Source organism: Nakaseomyces bracarensis, assembly GCF_045282275.1.
Source record: "Nakaseomyces bracarensis strain CBM3 chromosome Unknown Scaff3_0, whole genome shotgun sequence".
Classification (NCBI taxonomy): domain Eukaryota; kingdom Fungi; phylum Ascomycota; class Saccharomycetes; order Saccharomycetales; family Saccharomycetaceae; genus Nakaseomyces; species Nakaseomyces bracarensis.
Window position 1 is genome coordinate 222584 of NW_027263962.1, and position 17354 is coordinate 239937.

General features: G+C 37.6%; 8 protein-coding genes across 8 annotated transcripts; 2 read left to right on the top strand and 6 right to left on the bottom strand.

The window, feature by feature from the left end:
• Positions 1–416: 416 nt before the first annotated feature.
• On the bottom strand, positions 417–1331 carry ESF2 (RNA-binding ATPase activator ESF2; the record flags this gene model as incomplete). Its single annotated transcript, XM_071050592.1, has 1 exon — positions 417–1331. The coding sequence occupies one exon, from the start codon at positions 1329–1331 to the stop codon at positions 417–419; it is 915 nt and encodes a 304-aa protein (XP_070908382.1).
• A 426-nt stretch (positions 1332–1757) lies between these two features.
• On the bottom strand, positions 1758–2759 carry RNJ42_00423 (serine/threonine dehydratase family protein; the record flags this gene model as incomplete). Its single annotated transcript, XM_071050593.1, has 1 exon — positions 1758–2759. The coding sequence occupies one exon, from the start codon at positions 2757–2759 to the stop codon at positions 1758–1760; it is 1002 nt and encodes a 333-aa protein (XP_070908383.1).
• A 324-nt stretch (positions 2760–3083) lies between these two features.
• RNJ42_00424 (ferric reductase family protein) lies at positions 3084–5255 on the bottom strand (the record flags this gene model as incomplete). Its single annotated transcript, XM_071050594.1, has 1 exon — positions 3084–5255. One exon carries the CDS (start codon positions 5253–5255, stop codon positions 3084–3086), a length of 2172 nt encoding a protein of 723 aa, XP_070908384.1.
• Positions 5256–5918: 663 nt separating this feature from the next.
• On the top strand, positions 5919–6389 carry RNJ42_00425 (uncharacterized protein; the record flags this gene model as incomplete). The annotated part of the gene is made up of 1 exon (XM_071050595.1): positions 5919–6389. The coding sequence occupies one exon, from the start codon at positions 5919–5921 to the stop codon at positions 6387–6389; it is 471 nt and encodes a 156-aa protein (XP_070908385.1).
• Positions 6390–6552: 163 nt separating this feature from the next.
• On the bottom strand, positions 6553–11457 carry RNJ42_00426 (ATP-dependent bile acid permease; the record flags this gene model as incomplete). The annotated part of the gene is made up of 1 exon (XM_071050596.1): positions 6553–11457. The coding sequence occupies one exon, from the start codon at positions 11455–11457 to the stop codon at positions 6553–6555; it is 4905 nt and encodes a 1634-aa protein (XP_070908386.1).
• Positions 11458–12940: 1483 nt separating this feature from the next.
• On the top strand, positions 12941–14887 carry FPS1 (Fps1p; the record flags this gene model as incomplete). The annotated part of the gene is made up of 1 exon (XM_071050597.1): positions 12941–14887. The coding sequence occupies one exon, from the start codon at positions 12941–12943 to the stop codon at positions 14885–14887; it is 1947 nt and encodes a 648-aa protein (XP_070908387.1).
• A 686-nt stretch (positions 14888–15573) lies between these two features.
• ATG10 (E2-like conjugating enzyme) lies at positions 15574–16038 on the bottom strand (the record flags this gene model as incomplete). The annotated part of the gene is made up of 1 exon (XM_071050598.1): positions 15574–16038. The coding sequence occupies one exon, from the start codon at positions 16036–16038 to the stop codon at positions 15574–15576; it is 465 nt and encodes a 154-aa protein (XP_070908388.1).
• A 481-nt stretch (positions 16039–16519) lies between these two features.
• Positions 16520–17308, bottom strand: SDH2 (succinate dehydrogenase iron-sulfur protein subunit SDH2; the record flags this gene model as incomplete). The annotated part of the gene is made up of 1 exon (XM_071050599.1): positions 16520–17308. The coding sequence occupies one exon, from the start codon at positions 17306–17308 to the stop codon at positions 16520–16522; it is 789 nt and encodes a 262-aa protein (XP_070908389.1).
• Between the last annotated feature and the right edge of the window lie 46 nt (positions 17309–17354).

Sequence of the window (17354 nt, forward strand, 5' to 3'; positions counted from 1 at the left end):
CCAGTACCCATTTATCTATTGTTATTTATTCTTGATGCTGTAATGTGCTTCACTATTAATTCAATTTCAAAACTTTTTAAAAAGATAGCATTAGCCCATTAAAACAAATAGTGAAAATTCAAGAGAAAATGGCAACTATAAGTAATAGAAATAAAATTTTCTTTTGCGATGAGCATCGCAGAAAATAAAATTTTCCAAAAGGCCCATTAAAAAAAATTTTTTTTTATTGTAATATCCACAGAAAAACACTGCAGCAAAGCTGTGTAAAATATCAGACGCTAAGTGAAGAAAAAAAGAAATCTCAAATATCGTAGTTCATGACAAATCACGATTTAGGTTTCTTTATGAAATAAATATGATTTCGTAGTATGAGGTTGATCCAGTTCTTTTAACCAAGTATGTTACTGTATGCTTGTTCACAACAGTGATGTTAGAACATCTTTTACATCAGCCTTCTTACTCTTGATTGATTCAGGTGCGTCAGCTCTGTTTGTAGAGACTTTGTGTTGTTTGAACTGTCTTCTCTGTTCTTCTTCCTCTCCTTCAGTGGTCCGGTTTCTCTTCATGTTTTGTATCATCTTACTTTGTTCAACATTTCTGATGTATTCAGCATTCAATTTGTTAGATTGTGAGATTTCTAGCTCCAATTTGGCCTGTCTGATATCGTTCTCTCTGGCAATTTGTTCAGTCAAGTCAGCCCATTTAAAGCCAGGTAAATATTTCACGTTCAATATATCGTCATGGTAGAAGGACCCTTTCTTACCACCGATGATGTTTCCGTTTAGGGTTTCCGCACAAAGTTTGGCATCTCTCTTCCTGATAAATTCGGCCCAGCCTTCTTCGTACATTACCTTCTTGTTACCACCACCTTTAGTTCTCTGTTTGTACTTGATGTCATTTTCACGTTTCAAGAATAACCTATCGATCTCACCAAACTTGCTCAGGATCTGTCTCATCTTAGCGGGTTTCATGTATGGTGGAATACGGGACAAATAGATTACACCAGTCTTGTGTTTACTCTTCTTATCAGCTTTTACCTGGATAATCTTGGCAATCTTAGACTGCAGTTTCTCGGCTCTCTCTTGCGTGCTTAAGGAACGGTTACCATCTTCTTCTTCCGGCTTTCCACCCGACACTACTTCTGTAGACACCGTCTCAGACTTGTCCTCATCGGCTTGCTCCTCCTCTTCTACCTCACTATCACTGTGCTCCTCTTTATCAAACACATCCCTAACACTCTTCTTCTTCTGCTGAAGCAGGAAGTTACCGCCTTCGTTGTCACTAAAGTCATCATCAGATGAAAAATCATTCACGTTGTTCTTACCACTCATTATATTAAACAGTATCTACCCAAGACTTCAATTTATTTTCCTAGCAAGATTCTTCAACAGAGAGTTCGGCAACTAAAACAAATCCTTCAACTATCTGCAAATAGGCAGTATGAATGGGCTGATCACTATGCTCCTCTTTATTACCATTTTGGCGCCGACGAAGCTCATCGCATCACCTTCCTGGGGAAAATTTTTATACGTCGTTAATAATGATGTATACATTTAGGGCAGAGTATATATTTGAAATATTATTAATTCAGTTAACAACTAGTAATAGTTGTTGTTAAGCTGCCTTAACATTTAACGAAGATAGTAATAGTTAAAACGAAGAATATTAGCTGTGTTTCTTTAGCTTTACAGCGCTGCAGCAGCACTGACTAAATATTATTTTATATAACATATCATCTCTAGCAATAAGAAGTTATTTTAAGCGGATAGCCTCTGTAGATCATTAGTTAGATCGTTTAAACTAACTGTTGGGCCACCACATGCAATTATAACAACTATGTCATCCTTAGATAGTGTGCAATTGAGAGCTTGTTCAATTAGTTGTGGATTATAGCCTAAATGCAATGAGGCGGCGCAAGCTGGTTCCAAAAGCTTACCATATTCATCATTATACTTTAAACAAGTGTTTATCACGTCCTTATCTTCTAGTACCACAGATTTGGAGTCATATTTCATTGCAAATTCAAGTGTTTTAGGACTGATTTGTGAAGCACCAAGAGATGTTGCAATCGAGGTAATCGCATCCAGGTTTACTAGTTTATTTGCCATCAATGCTTGGTGAAACGATTCACATCCCCATGTCTCGACTCCAATGACAGGGATTTTGCTAGCCAAGTCATGTCTTTCAAGTCCTGTTAGAATACCATTGAACAGGCCACCACCACCAACACTACATACTATAGCTTTCACCCTATCAAGTGACACACTGTCCAAATCCGAAATCATCTCATCTACCATAGTGGAATGGCCCTCCCAGATCAGCGGATGTTCAAATGGATGAACGTAGATGGCCTCAATCGGGCTCTCTGGATGGCTAAAATCCTTCAGTATATTATCTTTCAAGAACGCATCAGCTTCACTCCATTGATTGCCATGTACAATAACATTAGCACCTCTAGATCGAATTTTATCGATCATGATCTGTTTAGTTGTTGTTGGAACAGTTACCATGCAGGGAAGGTTCAAATTCCTCGATGCTGTAGATGCTGCAACTCCTGCATTACCACCCGAACTACTGACTACCATGATCTTCTTACCAGGGTTACTAGATGAGATCCTCTTCGATTCCATGGCTATCAGATGACCAATACCACGGCTCTTGAAGCTACCACCAGGCTGTAGAACCTCATGCTTTACAATGATTTGTGGCACTTTATTGACAAATTCTCTAATCAATGGGGTACGTGTATAATACGACATTTCATTCACACGAGATTAGGACTAATAAAAGGAGTTCAATAACTACTGTCCTGTATTTCAGTTTCAATTGATATTTATCTTTAATAAATATACTATATTATGCTAGGTTTTTTCCCAATTTACCACACGGTCGGTGTTATGCTTAAACTCCTTTCAAGTCATTCTAATATATAAAGTGCTAGAAGCAATCAAAATGCTTTGTAATTATCAATGAATATGCAAATATGTATTAAGAAATTATAAAAAATCATTATCTAATCGGTAGAATATTTCAAATAAGTGGGAATATAATAATGTGAAGTTCTGAGGAGCAAAAAATTCCAATTACCAGCATTGGAACTCTTCGTAATATGCTATGCTTTTGTGCTTGGCAGTTTTAATGTTGTTAGTGCAGATACTTCTCGTACTGTCAACTAACACAGGTGGACCACAACTTACGACTGCCAATGATCTCGATTCATCCTTACAGTGTTCATTTATAAGGCTTGCAATGTCGGGCCGTCCGTAGTGGATTGGTATGAATGATAGTAATTCGACAAAGGCTGCAGATGATTCCTGTAAAAGTGGTGTGGAAGAGTCTGGTACATCAAATTTCTGCATTCTGTGAGTATTGAACTTTGTGGTTAAGTAGAGGCTCACTATTACAGGCGAGTTCTTCAATTTCAACAAATCCTTTGCGTAAGCCTTTAGGATATTAGTATCTCTAGCCACAATAACCAGTTCTACGTATTTATTCTCGGATAGTTTTGTCATTGGCAGGCACTCAATGGCATGTGCTAGTGGTCCTGGTATCCCACTTCCGCCGGAAAATAGGAGGACATCGTCATAATGCTTTAAAGGAATATTGGAGCCATATGGTCCTTCAATACTGACCCGCATAAGCATCTCTCCGTTTATGCCATTCTTAAGTACATAATTAATCAAGGAACCTGTCAGCCCTGACTTAGGTCTTATGACCAATCTTAAAAAAGATCCGTCATCTTCTATTGTGAAAGGATGACTCTGCCAAAAATGTAGAGGGGTCATAAAATATACGAATCCATATTGCCCCGGCTTAGCGACCCAGTTTTTGCGTGCCTTGCCTTTTGGTACAATCAATTTCAAATACTCTGGGTTCCCTAGTTCATCAAAGTATATCTTAACCTTAGATTCGGGGAATCCAAATCTCAATATCTTGTACACCCTAGTACATTTCTCCACAATCCAGAAGAAGATAGCGAAACATAGCCATTGTCCCCATCCGATTTTCTCTACATGCTTCCAACAGCATACAAACAGTAGGAAGGCTAGGAAGATATGCAAATACAGGAACGTCTCGTAGAAATAAACCCTCATGTATCCGAGAGAGAATATGCACAAAATTAAAGTGACGACCAATGCTATGAAACCGAACTGCCAGTAAGCTTGCTTTCTAGAACTTTCAAAAGTATGGTAACATAAAGAATATGCAGTGTAAAATAGAGAATGGAGAATGGCATCTATCGTCATGAACCTGCCAATCCATTTGTGAAATGCTATAAATGAGCTGTAATGCATACCAGTCAAATATTCCAGGACATTATTTCTGGTAGAAAATATAATAATTATGGGGAACTGAGCAAATGCAAGTATACCAGTTCTATCAGCGAGGTATCTAACTAGTTGTAAGTTCTTAGATTTGAACAATACGTTATTCGGGTCTATAACATAGTCGGTAGCTATAAGAATCATGTGCAGTAGAAAGTATCCCAATAAAATTAAACTCTCAAGTCTTGTCGGTAGGAGCACATTCACCGGCAGTAAACCGTGGAAAATTTTAAAGTTCACATATTGGGCGTGTGATTTCCCAAAGAGTGCCGGTACGCAGAATTGTGCTCTTATTTTGTTCATGAGTCTAGAAGATCTTTTCCTCAGGCCAATGTGATCTAGGAAATGGAACACACCCAGCACACCCACCACAAACAAAAAATATACATTCATCAGTGCACCGTACACGTTGGACCTATCGAGATTGAAACTATGAGCATGGTAAGCATACAAGGTCGTCTCCCGAATCCTCTTCTCCACTCTAATAGGATAGTTTATTGGCTCAGCAACAGAACCGTTATACCGCCGTATGTAGTCTGACGCATTCTGGAGCACAGAATAGTACTCCGTCAGGTTCATAAACCCCAAATGGTGTGTATGACCCATATCCTCAGCCACAGAACACAGCTTGTTGGCAGCAATAAAACTGTAATCAAAGGACTTCTCACCAAGCTCTTTATCATCAACTAACATATCATGTATACACGTGATCCAAGAACCCATAGCCGGCTTATAGTTACATATAGGCTCGTAGAAAGACGTGCTGTGCGCCTCATACAGCCACGGCAGCCGCGTCGTATATGTAGCACACGCCATCACCGCATTGTTCTCCCACAGATCCTTCTTCTGGAACCCATGGTACCGTACACTCCGCGCTCCGTCAAGAATGTTCCCATAACAAACCGATATCAATATCAAAAATATAAACATATTTCTCAAATGTTATCACTATAGTTCATTCCAAAAATTGATATGCAGTTTTTTTTTAGCCTTCTACTATCAGATCTGCTGGTTTGTAAATCCCAATCCTAAAATTAAAGCCTTTATTTATATATGATTCAACCTAAATACACATAGTCAAATCTATAAAATGCACCCATTTTTTTTTCTTCACTTTTAAACAGTGCTTGTTTATTCGCTCAATAACAGAAAAAAAAGAAAGAAAAAAGCCTTCCTACTGCACTTTCTAAGGATTCTATAAAAAAAAACAATAGAGTTTTTCCGGTTTCTCTATTACGCTTCTCCGCGTTATTCTATGCATAGGGTCCCTGTCCCGCGACGTTTTCACTGCACGAAACGGGAAAAAAATACATAACCGGAAAAATCTCTTCTCTATTGCTATCGGTGTTATATCGAAGAATGTTGAAAGTCCGATACAGAAAATATGTTACCCGGGGCACGTGGAAAACCGTACAATGTGCTGAGGTCTTTAATCCTTGTGGCCGTGCCCTACCGAGCATACAGACACTACACACTGAGGTCCGTCATCAACTCTTAATTGAATAGCAATTCAAAAAGAAGAAGAACGTTTTGTACATGACGATATCGGTAATATACTCGTTTGTTGCCAAATAATTTCATATTCCCTTTCGTATGGATGTTTTGGAGGAACGAGTGGCTATACTGGAGCAGAAATTGGCCATTGATGCCAATAGTAATGACAACGTCACTTTAATCTTAAACCAAATATCCGCGAAACTAAGACAGTGGATTGGTGTAACTACCCAGGAATCTCAACTGCTGTTGGATTTACTAACTTGCGAAACGGATCCTCATTCATCTTCCGATGAAATAGCGAGTCCCAGCAATGTTATAGTTATTATCGATCGATTGGACTACATGGCCGAGTCTCTAATCAAACTGGAGGCACTGTATCGTGACTCTCTAAAGTTTGATACTACTAACGTACATAAATTAACTATTGATCTATCGTTACCAGAGTTATTCGGAACTTGTGATGCCCTCATTTTGCGTACTATGAGGCTGGCGAAGCGATTACATCTGAGAGCAGAACGATACAGATGTTTTCTAGACAATATGGAACCATACCTAGATCAAAAATAATTGTAACTAAATAAAAGTTTACTATTATTATAAGAGAGTTCTTTTACTAATTAATTTTAGGATAAATATACTATAAAAAATCAACATATATAATAATTAAAGTGAAAACAGTTGATCAAAACATGTATTATAATAAATTCTCCAATTTTCCTTTATTTTTTCTTCATTTTTTAGGATCATCTAATCTGCTTATAAATGATTTCTTTGCTAGTTCGATTAGGACATTCAGTTCACCGCTATGTTCACACATGTTATAGAATATGCTTTTCTTATTCAACAGCAAAGTGTATGGATGGTCATACTCTTTTACCTCACCTGCATCCATAACCAAAATCTTATCGTAATCAATAATCGAACGAAGCCTATGTGCAATGGTCAATACGGTGCTATTGGCAAATTCAGTTCTAATCGTTTCCTGGATTTTGGCATCTGATTCATAATCTATTGAAGCTGTAGCTTCATCCAGTAGAATAACTTTTGGCATACGTAGCAGCGATCTTGCCAAGCACATCAACTGTCTTTGACCTTGCGAAAAATTACTACCACCTTGTGTAATTTCATTTTCAAGATTTAAGAACTTGTTAATATTTTTAGCGGTATTGCTTTGTAGATCAATAGTACTACTTTCTAGTTCTTCCGAGCTGATCAAGTTAACTCTTTTCAGAGCAGTAAAAATTTGCTCATCATCGAACTCATTATATGGGTCCAAATTGCTACGAATACTGCCTGCAAATAGAGTCGGATCTTGGGGTATAATAGTTATCGAACGACGTAATCTCGTTAGGTCAATATTCGCTATATCGATATCGTCCAGTTTAATAAACCCAGTATCTGCCTCTAAAAATCTGAACAAAGCAGTAATAATTGTTGATTTTCCAGCACCAGTACGCCCAACAATACCAACATTGTCTTTGGGATCAACTGTAAAACTAACATTTTTGATAACATGTGGTAAACCTGGCGCATATTTCAATGATAAATCCGTCACTTGAATTTTACCCTTTTCAGGCCAGTTAGGTGGAGGAGCAACAGCTTCATCGCCCGTGGCATGGATTTTTTCCTGTTCAACCTTCATGTATTCTTGGATTCTATCAACTGAGTTCATGTTCATATCTAAATCTGAATATTCACGAACTAACCAAGCAGCTGCTTCCGTAAACGAGATAGCGTACGTCAACGAAATACCAGCTAAACCAGCATCTATTGAATCGATATTCAACAAAATAAAACAACCGGAGGCAAATATTACTGTTGCACCAATTATGTGAACACGAAGAGTTAGCCAACGTGTAACCACCCACAGGTAATAGAAAGTCATATTATTATTATCCATTTTAACTAGATTCTCTTTGATAAACCTCAGTTCATCTCCAAAAGCACGAATGGTTGAAATACCAATTAACGTTTCAGAAAAGTGTTGAAAGATTGGAGATTTTGTGATGGATTCCAATCTCTTTAGCTCTCTTGAAGTATTCAAATAGAAGTAACCAACTGCACCATAAGCTACTATAATAATGAATGATACCACTGTAAATTGAGGAGTTATAAAACTGATCAACATCAGAGTCATAACCGTCTCAATACCAGCAAAAAAAACACCTTGAATCAATGGAGGTAATTGCTCATCCACAGCTTCCATATCTTTGGAAAATCTATTCATTATTCTTCCAGTTGGGGTGGCATCGAAGAAACGCACCTTTGCCTGTAAAATTCTATCCAACAGAGAGGTAAAGATCTTTTTGGATGCATTTAAACCAAATAAGGAATTTATCAAGGTCTTCAAACCACCAATAAAAGAATGAGAAACACCAATCAAACAATAGATGCCTAAGTAATAAACCATATTCTTTGGATTTTTTGGCTCTTCTTTACTATTTCTGGTTTTAAATGAGTTTTCTGATAGCATCCAGGACTTACGTGACATCGAAATATAGCTGGCCTCTGAACCATCATTAGGAAATGCTTCCATTGTCCAGCGACGAACCCACCAAGCTTGACTAATTTGTAAAGCTAAAATAATGGTAAAAACTGAGGCAAGTGAGATCAAAGTCCACCAGCCACCATACATTTGAATGTACCATTTATAAACAGAGAATGAAACAAATCCTTGAGATTTTTTCTCTTCTTCAACCAACTTACCTGAATTACCTGCCACTTGTGGTGGAGCTGGCGAAGCTGATATATCCTTCTTTTTAGATAATTTCTTAACCAGTTTATTATGGGTTTTTAATGAAACCATAGAGTTATCTCTAGATAATATTGTGCTTTTCATTGATTCATCATCCCCTAAGAGACCTTTAGCAAGCAAATCTTTAGGTGAACCCTGGTCTTTAACCTTACCATCATCAATCACAATAACATAGTCTGCATCCTTCATTGTGAGGGCTACATTATGAGTTACCAACACGCAGGTCCTATTTTCCATTAATGGACCTGTAATACATTTATCATAAATCCAAGCCGCTGTATGTGAGTCGACAGCGCTTAGACAGTCATCAAGTAAAATATAACCTGCGTTAGAGTATAAGGCCCTTGCAAGAGAAACCCTTTGTTTTTGCCCCCCGGAAAGAGTTATACCTTTTTCACCAATTTCTGTTGAGTCTCCAGCCTGCAGAATTTCAAAATCCTTTTGAAGTCCACATGCTTCAACCACTGCTTGATACCTTTCTTCGTCATATGGATTACTAAACAAAATATTATTTTTTACTGAGTCGTTTAATAACCAGGCTGCTTGTGAACAATAGGCCATGGAATTAGTAACCGTATTAATGTTTTTAATTTCCTCATATTTTGGTTTCAAACTTGGTACAACAATTTTACCGGATTGTAACTGCATTTCTCCTAAAAGTCCCATCAATATTGAAGTCTTACCACTACCAGTTGGTCCAATGATAACATTTAACATTCCTTTTTTAAATTCAATATTCAAATCACTTAAAACAAAGGTGTCTTTCTCATTATCCCATGTAATAGTTGCATTCTCAAATGATAAACGCGTACCATTTGGATCAACCGTAAGTTGCGAGTATTTTTCTGTTTCATCAGATTCCAAAAACTTTTGAATTCTATCAAGGGAGATTTTCGTTTGGATTAAATAACTACACATGTCAGAGACCATATCCAGTGGATCCCTTAACATGGTGAATAAAGACAGTGCTGTGAATGCTGAAGCAGTCGACAGATGTTCCTTCTGGACAAATATCATATATCCAAATGTGCAACCAGTAATAAGAGTTGGTGTGAAGAACCATGAAATAGTAACACCACTCCAAACAATACATTTCTGCCATAAATAATCAAGTTCAACTTTTCTAATTTTCATTATCCCATCTTTGAACTTATCCTCCCATGAGAAATATTTAATAATTCTGATTGCTTGAAAAGATTCATTGAGTCTCTCTATACGTTTATCGGTGAACTCTAAACTCTTTTGTTCGAAAGACCCTATATAATTGTAAAGTTGAAAGTTTAATGGGATTACAGCCAGCGTTAGGAATATACCTAGAAGGGATGCAGTACCAAGAACTTTATATAACAATAGCAAAGCAACAGTAAGCATTATGAATGTTTCCAAGAAGAAATGCAAGTAAGCACACAACTCTGATACTTTCAAGGCATCAACAGACATTAGGTTAATAATTTGACCTAAACTACCAGTATCTGCTTCTTCGTCTCCATCTGTGTGAGTTACATCATTGACTTCTTGTGGAGATACTTCATCGTGACTAATTAGATCCGGGCCATCTTCATCGGCTTGTGTCTTAGATTGTTTAGTGATTCTTCTCCTCAAGGCCTTGTTATATATTTCAGCAATGATAATAGATTTCATTCTAACACATACTTTTCTACCGAGCATCAATGAAGCATTTTCACATACACCTACAATAACGCTTGAGACAAACATGGTGATAACATAAAACCAGGCTAAATTCATACTTCCTTTCTCTCTATCATCGATGAAATCAAGAATCTCCTTTAGTAGTATTGAGGGCGCAAACTTCAGGCATCCTACAACAGCAGTGAATGAGAACTGTAATAAGAAAATCGGTAGGAAATAAGTCAATAAAAGGACAGCAAACCTGGCTGTCTTCATGGAGGGACGTTCCGTAAACTTCTTGTAATCCTTTACAACGTTGACAGCCAGGTCTTCAAAGCAATTTGACCAGATATTATCCAGTGTCAAGCCTCCTTGAATGTATGCTAAGCGAATATATCCTCCAACCCAATGGTAAGTTATTAATGATAGTAAAGACGTTCTTGGTTCTGGGGAGGGTTTCCTGTCCATATCTGGTTGAAAAATAACTGGTAACTCATCTCTGAATGGGGATGTAACTAAGAGGGCACAGAGTATTAGACTTATCCAGAATTGTAATTGGTAGTATTTAGCGGAACTGTGATTTAGAACATGATGAAGCAAAGTTGATCTAAAGGGAAGTATCTGTTGTGTGAAAATAGCCAAATAATTAGCACATGAGATGGGCCAGATGCTCCCAGCATACTTTATCACGTATCTGTTAGTTTGTTTTAAGTTCAGCACCCGTAACGAGACAAGACACAGAAGCACACCCCAAGTGACCACGAGTGGCTCAAAGTGGAAGTGGTGGAGATCACCCCCGAGAGACCCTCTCTTCAGTAGTAATGAGCAATGTAAGAGAAATTGGAAAGCCACCAGCACAAGTTCTGTCACTGTTCTGAATATTTCGAGTGTGTTACGTCTAATCAAATGATACTTACCCTTTGAATCATCCAATTTAATATTACGTATAGAGAAATGTTTATCATGGAGTGACGAATGGGTCTCGGCGACATCAGGGTCTGTCCCGTACCCATTACGCTCACCAATGAGTGGTGACTCTTCATCAGATGTGTTGCTGTTAAGCTCTTGGCTGAGACTAGGTTTCAGTTTTACATTTTTGACGTTGTATTTGTAATAACGTGAGCACATGTTATACCCAACTGCAGCCACCGTGAGGGCTGCAAGCGTGGTCGGTACATAGTTATTCAAGACGTCAATACGACCGAACTCCGTGATATCATCGAAGTTCCAAAACTTTCTAGTTTCATCCATTTGTTATGTGGTTTATAGCCTTTTTTAATTCTAAGTGCTTTTGTCTACAAGGAAATAAAAGCAAAGCTAATCGAGCCTTTTTTATATCAATTTTAAATTTCAAAAATTTTTTTTCATCGCGTTACCCTTTTAAGAGTCATTTTTTTGGGCCGATGACACATTTATAAGCTGTTAACAACACTATAGCGATGACACATTTAGGCCAAGATGAGAAAAGAGCAATCCAGGGATTTAGTTAATCTTTTTATATCTTATTGTACTTCCATTTGAGTTTAGAGAAAGCAAACTATCGGTTGGAGTAAGAAAGTTTATCAAAAAAATACAACCAAAGCATCAAGCCACGGCGTGTCAAAATGTCTTCCCCACAGGTAAGACATAAGGACTTTTCTATCTTTTCTCCTATTTCGGATATTGTAGTAGTCCATCCGTTATCCTGTCTTGTATCTTTTTATTTTTTTTATAAACTATGGGTATATCAAGGATAGGAGTGTCTCCTATTATCAGGGTACATGTACAATTGCGGGGGCGGGGTTCCATCTTAAGGGTCTTAATACAATTCTGTGTATACACTTCTGTGTATACTCTCATCTCTTCTGTGTATACTCTCATCTCTTCTGTGTGTCCATTTCACACAGCCCTTCCGAGAACGCGGAATGGCTGTTCAATTACAAAAAGAAAAGAAAAGAAATATAATGGATTAGAAGACACTACACACCCCTCTCCATTCAAAAACCTCGAGAACAAAAAGGCTAAGACAATTTAATGAAAAGGGAGGAGGGGTGTACTAAGTGAATTCTTCCGATAGACGTCCATGAATTAAATTAGAGAAGACCTTGCTAGAAGTACGCTTTTTTCCTATTGAAAAAAGCGTACGGAGAGTGGGGACCGCAAGTTAATACCTATATAATATCATACCATTACCATATACTACCCATTACCATTGCCATTACCATATTATACCATAACAATACAATATTAGATTTCGGGCAACGGATCGGAATAAGTAAATCTGTATCTAGTACATTTATCCTCTTAGAAAGCGGTGTACGGAAGACAAAGGGCGAAAATTGAAAAATTTAAAATGCCACTTTGCTGAAAAAAATTTTTCCATTTTGATTATAGTTTATAGTTCTTGATGTAAAAGCTCATAAAAAATGTCTGTGTCAACCCCGCATTTTAGTATTTCATTTCTTGATTCAATACCTACTTCTAGTAAAAAAAATTATACAACTTTCTTCAGAAGATCAAGAAACCAACTAATAATAAGAATAATAAAAAAAAAAATAATATAAATAGACTACTTTCTAAAAGGAAATAAGAAAACTTTTTCTACCTTCTAAGGAGAGAAGAAAGAACACAACTAGATTTTTTGAACGCTATCTTATCGAAAGATAATACAAAAAAGAGTAAAAATTTAAAAAAAATTAAAATCCCGCAATAAGTCGACATATACTAAACGAACACTAAAAGAAAAAATTTAGCCATGTCTCCTCGGGAAGGAAGTAATGATATGGAAGAGGTTAATGCCTATCTTTCTAATGAAGAAAGGGAGGAGCCACCTAACCAAAACCATGTACGTGAAGATTTTGATGTTGAGATGCAGGACTACACGCCACAGCCCTTCACCAGGCCAACTGCTTCTTATATTCCAGAGTACATTGGTGCCGCTAATCAGTATCCTATTCAGGAGGTGGTTCCTAACTCTAATATCCCAATCCACCAACTAATTAATAATAGCAACAACAACAGTGCTGCACAGAGTCCTGCTAGACCTAGTAGTCCTGCCAACCATAATTTAAGTGGTGAGATGGCTACTGCTGCTGCTACAAGTGTCAATACACATACTACATCTCATCCTGATCATCTACGCTCAAGGGAGCATCATGCCACCATCTCCGCTAACGTGCTCAACCTAGGTCATTTATACAAGAACCAAGGTAACAACGACCATAACGGCGAAGACCATATCTCTGTTAGAGAGAACTCTCATCAAGATAACGAAAGCTCTAGAACATACGGTCAGAGCAGGAGAGACAGAGCTACCTCCTTCATCTCTCGTCTTGCTGGTGGAGAAGAAGATCAAGATGGTGTGAATCCAGGTAACGCCTCTGTGCCAATTATTGTTAAGCCAAAGACATTGTACCAAAACCCTCAAACCCCTACTGTCTTACCATCCACATACCATCCTATTAATAGATGGTCGTTGGTTAAGAGTGGTGTTCTAAAGGAATTCTTAGCTGAATTCATGGGTACTATGGTCATGATTATTTTTGGTTCAGCAGTCGTTATTCAAGTTAACGCTGGTGGTAAATCACAACAAGATTCATATCTAGCTGCCATGGAAGACTTATCTTCCTCTGATTTGAGTGCTGGTGAAAAAAGAGCTTTTGAGAATTTAACTAAACTGATCAGCTCTACCTCAGCTGGTACATTTGATGACATTGCTTTAGGTTGGGCTGCTGCTGTTGTTATGGGTTACTTCTGTGCTGGTGGTAGTGCGATTTCTGGTGGTCACTTAAACCCAATCATTACCCTTGCTAATTTTGTCTACAGAGGTTTCCCTGCCAAGAAGATTCCATTCTATGTCTCCGGTCAACTGTTAGGTGCCTATGTCGGTGCATTAATCGCATACGGTTACTATAAGAAAGTTATCACTGCCAACTTTCCTGATCATTTTAACAGCGAACCTGTAGCATCCATGTTCTGTGTTTTCCCAAAGCCATACTTATCTTCAGCTAGACAATTTGTTTCCGAATACCTATGTGGTACAATGCTGGTTGCATGTACTTTCGCCTTGACCGATCCTTACACATCATTATCAGGTGATGTCTTCCCTCTAATGTTATTCCTATTAATCTTCATGTGTAACTCTGGTCTAGGTTACCAAACTGGTACTGCTATGAATATGGCCAGAGATTTAGGTCCAAGACTGGCTTTGTATACCGTTGGTTTTAGCAGAAAAGTTCTATGGACGCACCATCATCACTTCTTCTGGGTCCCAATAGTAGCTCCATTCATTGGTGCCTTAACAGGTGGTTTAGTTTACGATGTTTTTATCTACCAAGGTCATGAATCTCCAGTTAATTGGCCATTCTCATTATACAAGGAGATGTTCCAAAGATGGTGGTTTAAGAGACCAGGCTGGCAAAAGAGAAACAAGGCCAGAAGAATGTCTGACCTCAGTGAAATTTCTTACGCTGAAGACGAAGATGCTGACAATAACGATGGAACTAGATTCCCTCGTGTCACTAAGATCAAGTCTACTCACTCTAACCACAATACAGATGAGAAGAAGGTCCAGTTCAAGTCCGTCCAAAGGGACAAGCCGCATACTTATGGTATGCCTGCTGTTTTAGGTGATGAATCATCTCTAGAAACTGCATCTCTCGGGGATTCTTACATCGAGCAGATCAGTGATAAACACAGTTAAACGATTAATTTGATGAATCCATTTACTTCTTTACGTTTTACCCAATTTTTATTTTTTATTGTCACAAAATCTTAAAATTCTTATCAAAAAGAAAGCTCAGCTGTTGATATATCTATATATCACTGCTAGGAAATATCTCACCTGTTGGCATACTAAAACAATTGTTATCTGGTAACAGATGTCTTTGACCAGTCTATCCTTTTTTTTTATTTTTTTAGACTTTTGTTCTTTAATTCTTTTCTTTAAAAAATTGTTCTTATCATTGCATTTAGGATAGAATAATCAAAAAAAAACTAATTGGACAAGACTCATCATAAAAACAGGGAGAACAGCCATGGCAACCGTATTTAATTCTAGAGTTGTACCTTCTCTACTCTCACTTCCATTCGATGCTTATTCCTGAGTTCCTCTTTTTAAATGCTTTGTTTTACCCTCCACAAATAATAGCTATTATTATTTTGTTTTTCTCTATAATATTATTTATAATCCACATTCAATGTTTGTATCTAGAAAATATAATACTAATATTCCATTACTGTCATTAATAACTTTTCTCAATAAAAAGAAAAGCGTAAAAGTGTAAATCATTCATCAATACACAGACAGCTCTTGTTTCTCATTTTCTAAACAAAACCTTATCACTGGATAACGTCTCTCATCCCATATCAACAACACCTTTACGCAAATCAAAGCTCATATAACCACATTAAGAACACACTTGTCCACCTTTTAAGATATGTATCCATATATCTGACGTCGTTTCCGATAATCTCTGCTGTATCGCACGGGTGAATTGAATACCAAGCTCCCCAATACTTAGACGAGTACCGCTTGTCGCTCTCATTTATATTTACATCCAGCTCAACAACAAACTCTGCGGGTATACCAAGTACCGAGCTGCTATCCACCGTGTAACATGGCCCGATTACTTCAATACCGTCGTCTTCATAGCTAGTCCAGAATCTCATCAACAGCTCAGGCTCGTAATACACCATAGAATACCGTACCATTACTTGTACCGTGTGTAACAGCTGGCCGCTTAACCAATGGCCCTTTGAGGGCCTAAAATCGATAACCAAGACATCTTGATCAATTATAGCATCGGGAATATCCAATTGGTTCAGCTGTTCCACAAATAGGTCATATTGCATATTCTACTACAGTATACAATTACAGAAATATAACGATTTGTTCATTTTAATATATATCCAGGCAAATATAAAATTGTTGTCATTTGCTGAACTACAAATTTTCTTTCAAGGCTTCTTATTTCCGATGCCCTACGGTTTCGGCCGATCGGAGTTCTGTCGGGTCGAAGGGTCGAATCATATCATAGTTTAAAAGCACTGAAAATTGATTTAAATAGGCATATTGATACATTTAGATGATTCAAACGGCAATTTATCGAAGCACTCGAAATGGTTGAAACGGGTAGTCGTAACCTTGGATGGTCGGAATGATGTGGTACAATGCCGCATGTACATAATATCTTTAATTTGGATCAGAGTGCTTCACAAGCTCATTGTTTTTAGTATATTTGGCGATGAATAAATAATAAATAAATAAATAAAATTAAATAAATAAGTAAATCAAGAGAAAACAAATAAATAAATTATACTATGTACTGAGAGCCTAGTCGAAGGCTAGTTGTTTCTTGATTTCAGCAATGGATTGACCTGGGTTCAAACCCTTTGGACAGGTTCTGGTACAGTTCATGATAGTGTGACATCTATATAGAGACATTGAGTTTTGTAGCATTTCTCTTCTGAACTTTGCAGATTGGTCTCTGGAGTCAATCAACCACCTGTAAGCTTGCATTAGCACTGCTGGACCCAAGTATTCCTCTTGGTTCCACCAGTATGAGGGACAGGATGTCGAACAGCAAGCACATAAGATACATTCATATAGACCATCTAGCTTCTTACGGTCTTCAATACTCTGTAACACTTCCTTACCATCTTCTGGGTAAGAAGTTCTTTGCAACCAAGGTTGGATAGACTTGTATTGTTGGTAGAAACCAGTCAAGTCTGGCACTAGATCCTTGACTATAAACATGTGTGGCAATGGGTATATTTTCAATTGCTTAGTGTGGTCTTGATCAATTTTACACAGACAGGCTAAAGTGTTAGCACCACCAATATTCATAGCACATGAACCACAAATACCTTCTCTACAGGATCTTCTGAAAGTTAATGTAGCATCTTGTTCATTCTTGATCTTTAGCAAAGCATCCAAAACCATAGGACCACACTCATTTAAATCGACTTTGTATTCTTGTAAATGTGGCTTTTCGGTAGGTTTGTCTGGGTTCCATCTGTAGATCTTAAAGGACTTTATACGTGGGGCCTCGCCGGCAGCAGTGGCCAATCCCCTCTTGGTAGTCAACCCAAGAAGTGCTCTTCTCATCAACATTGAACTCATATTATATGTAGTAGTTGTGTGTGTATTTTAAATTTTATATTAATTT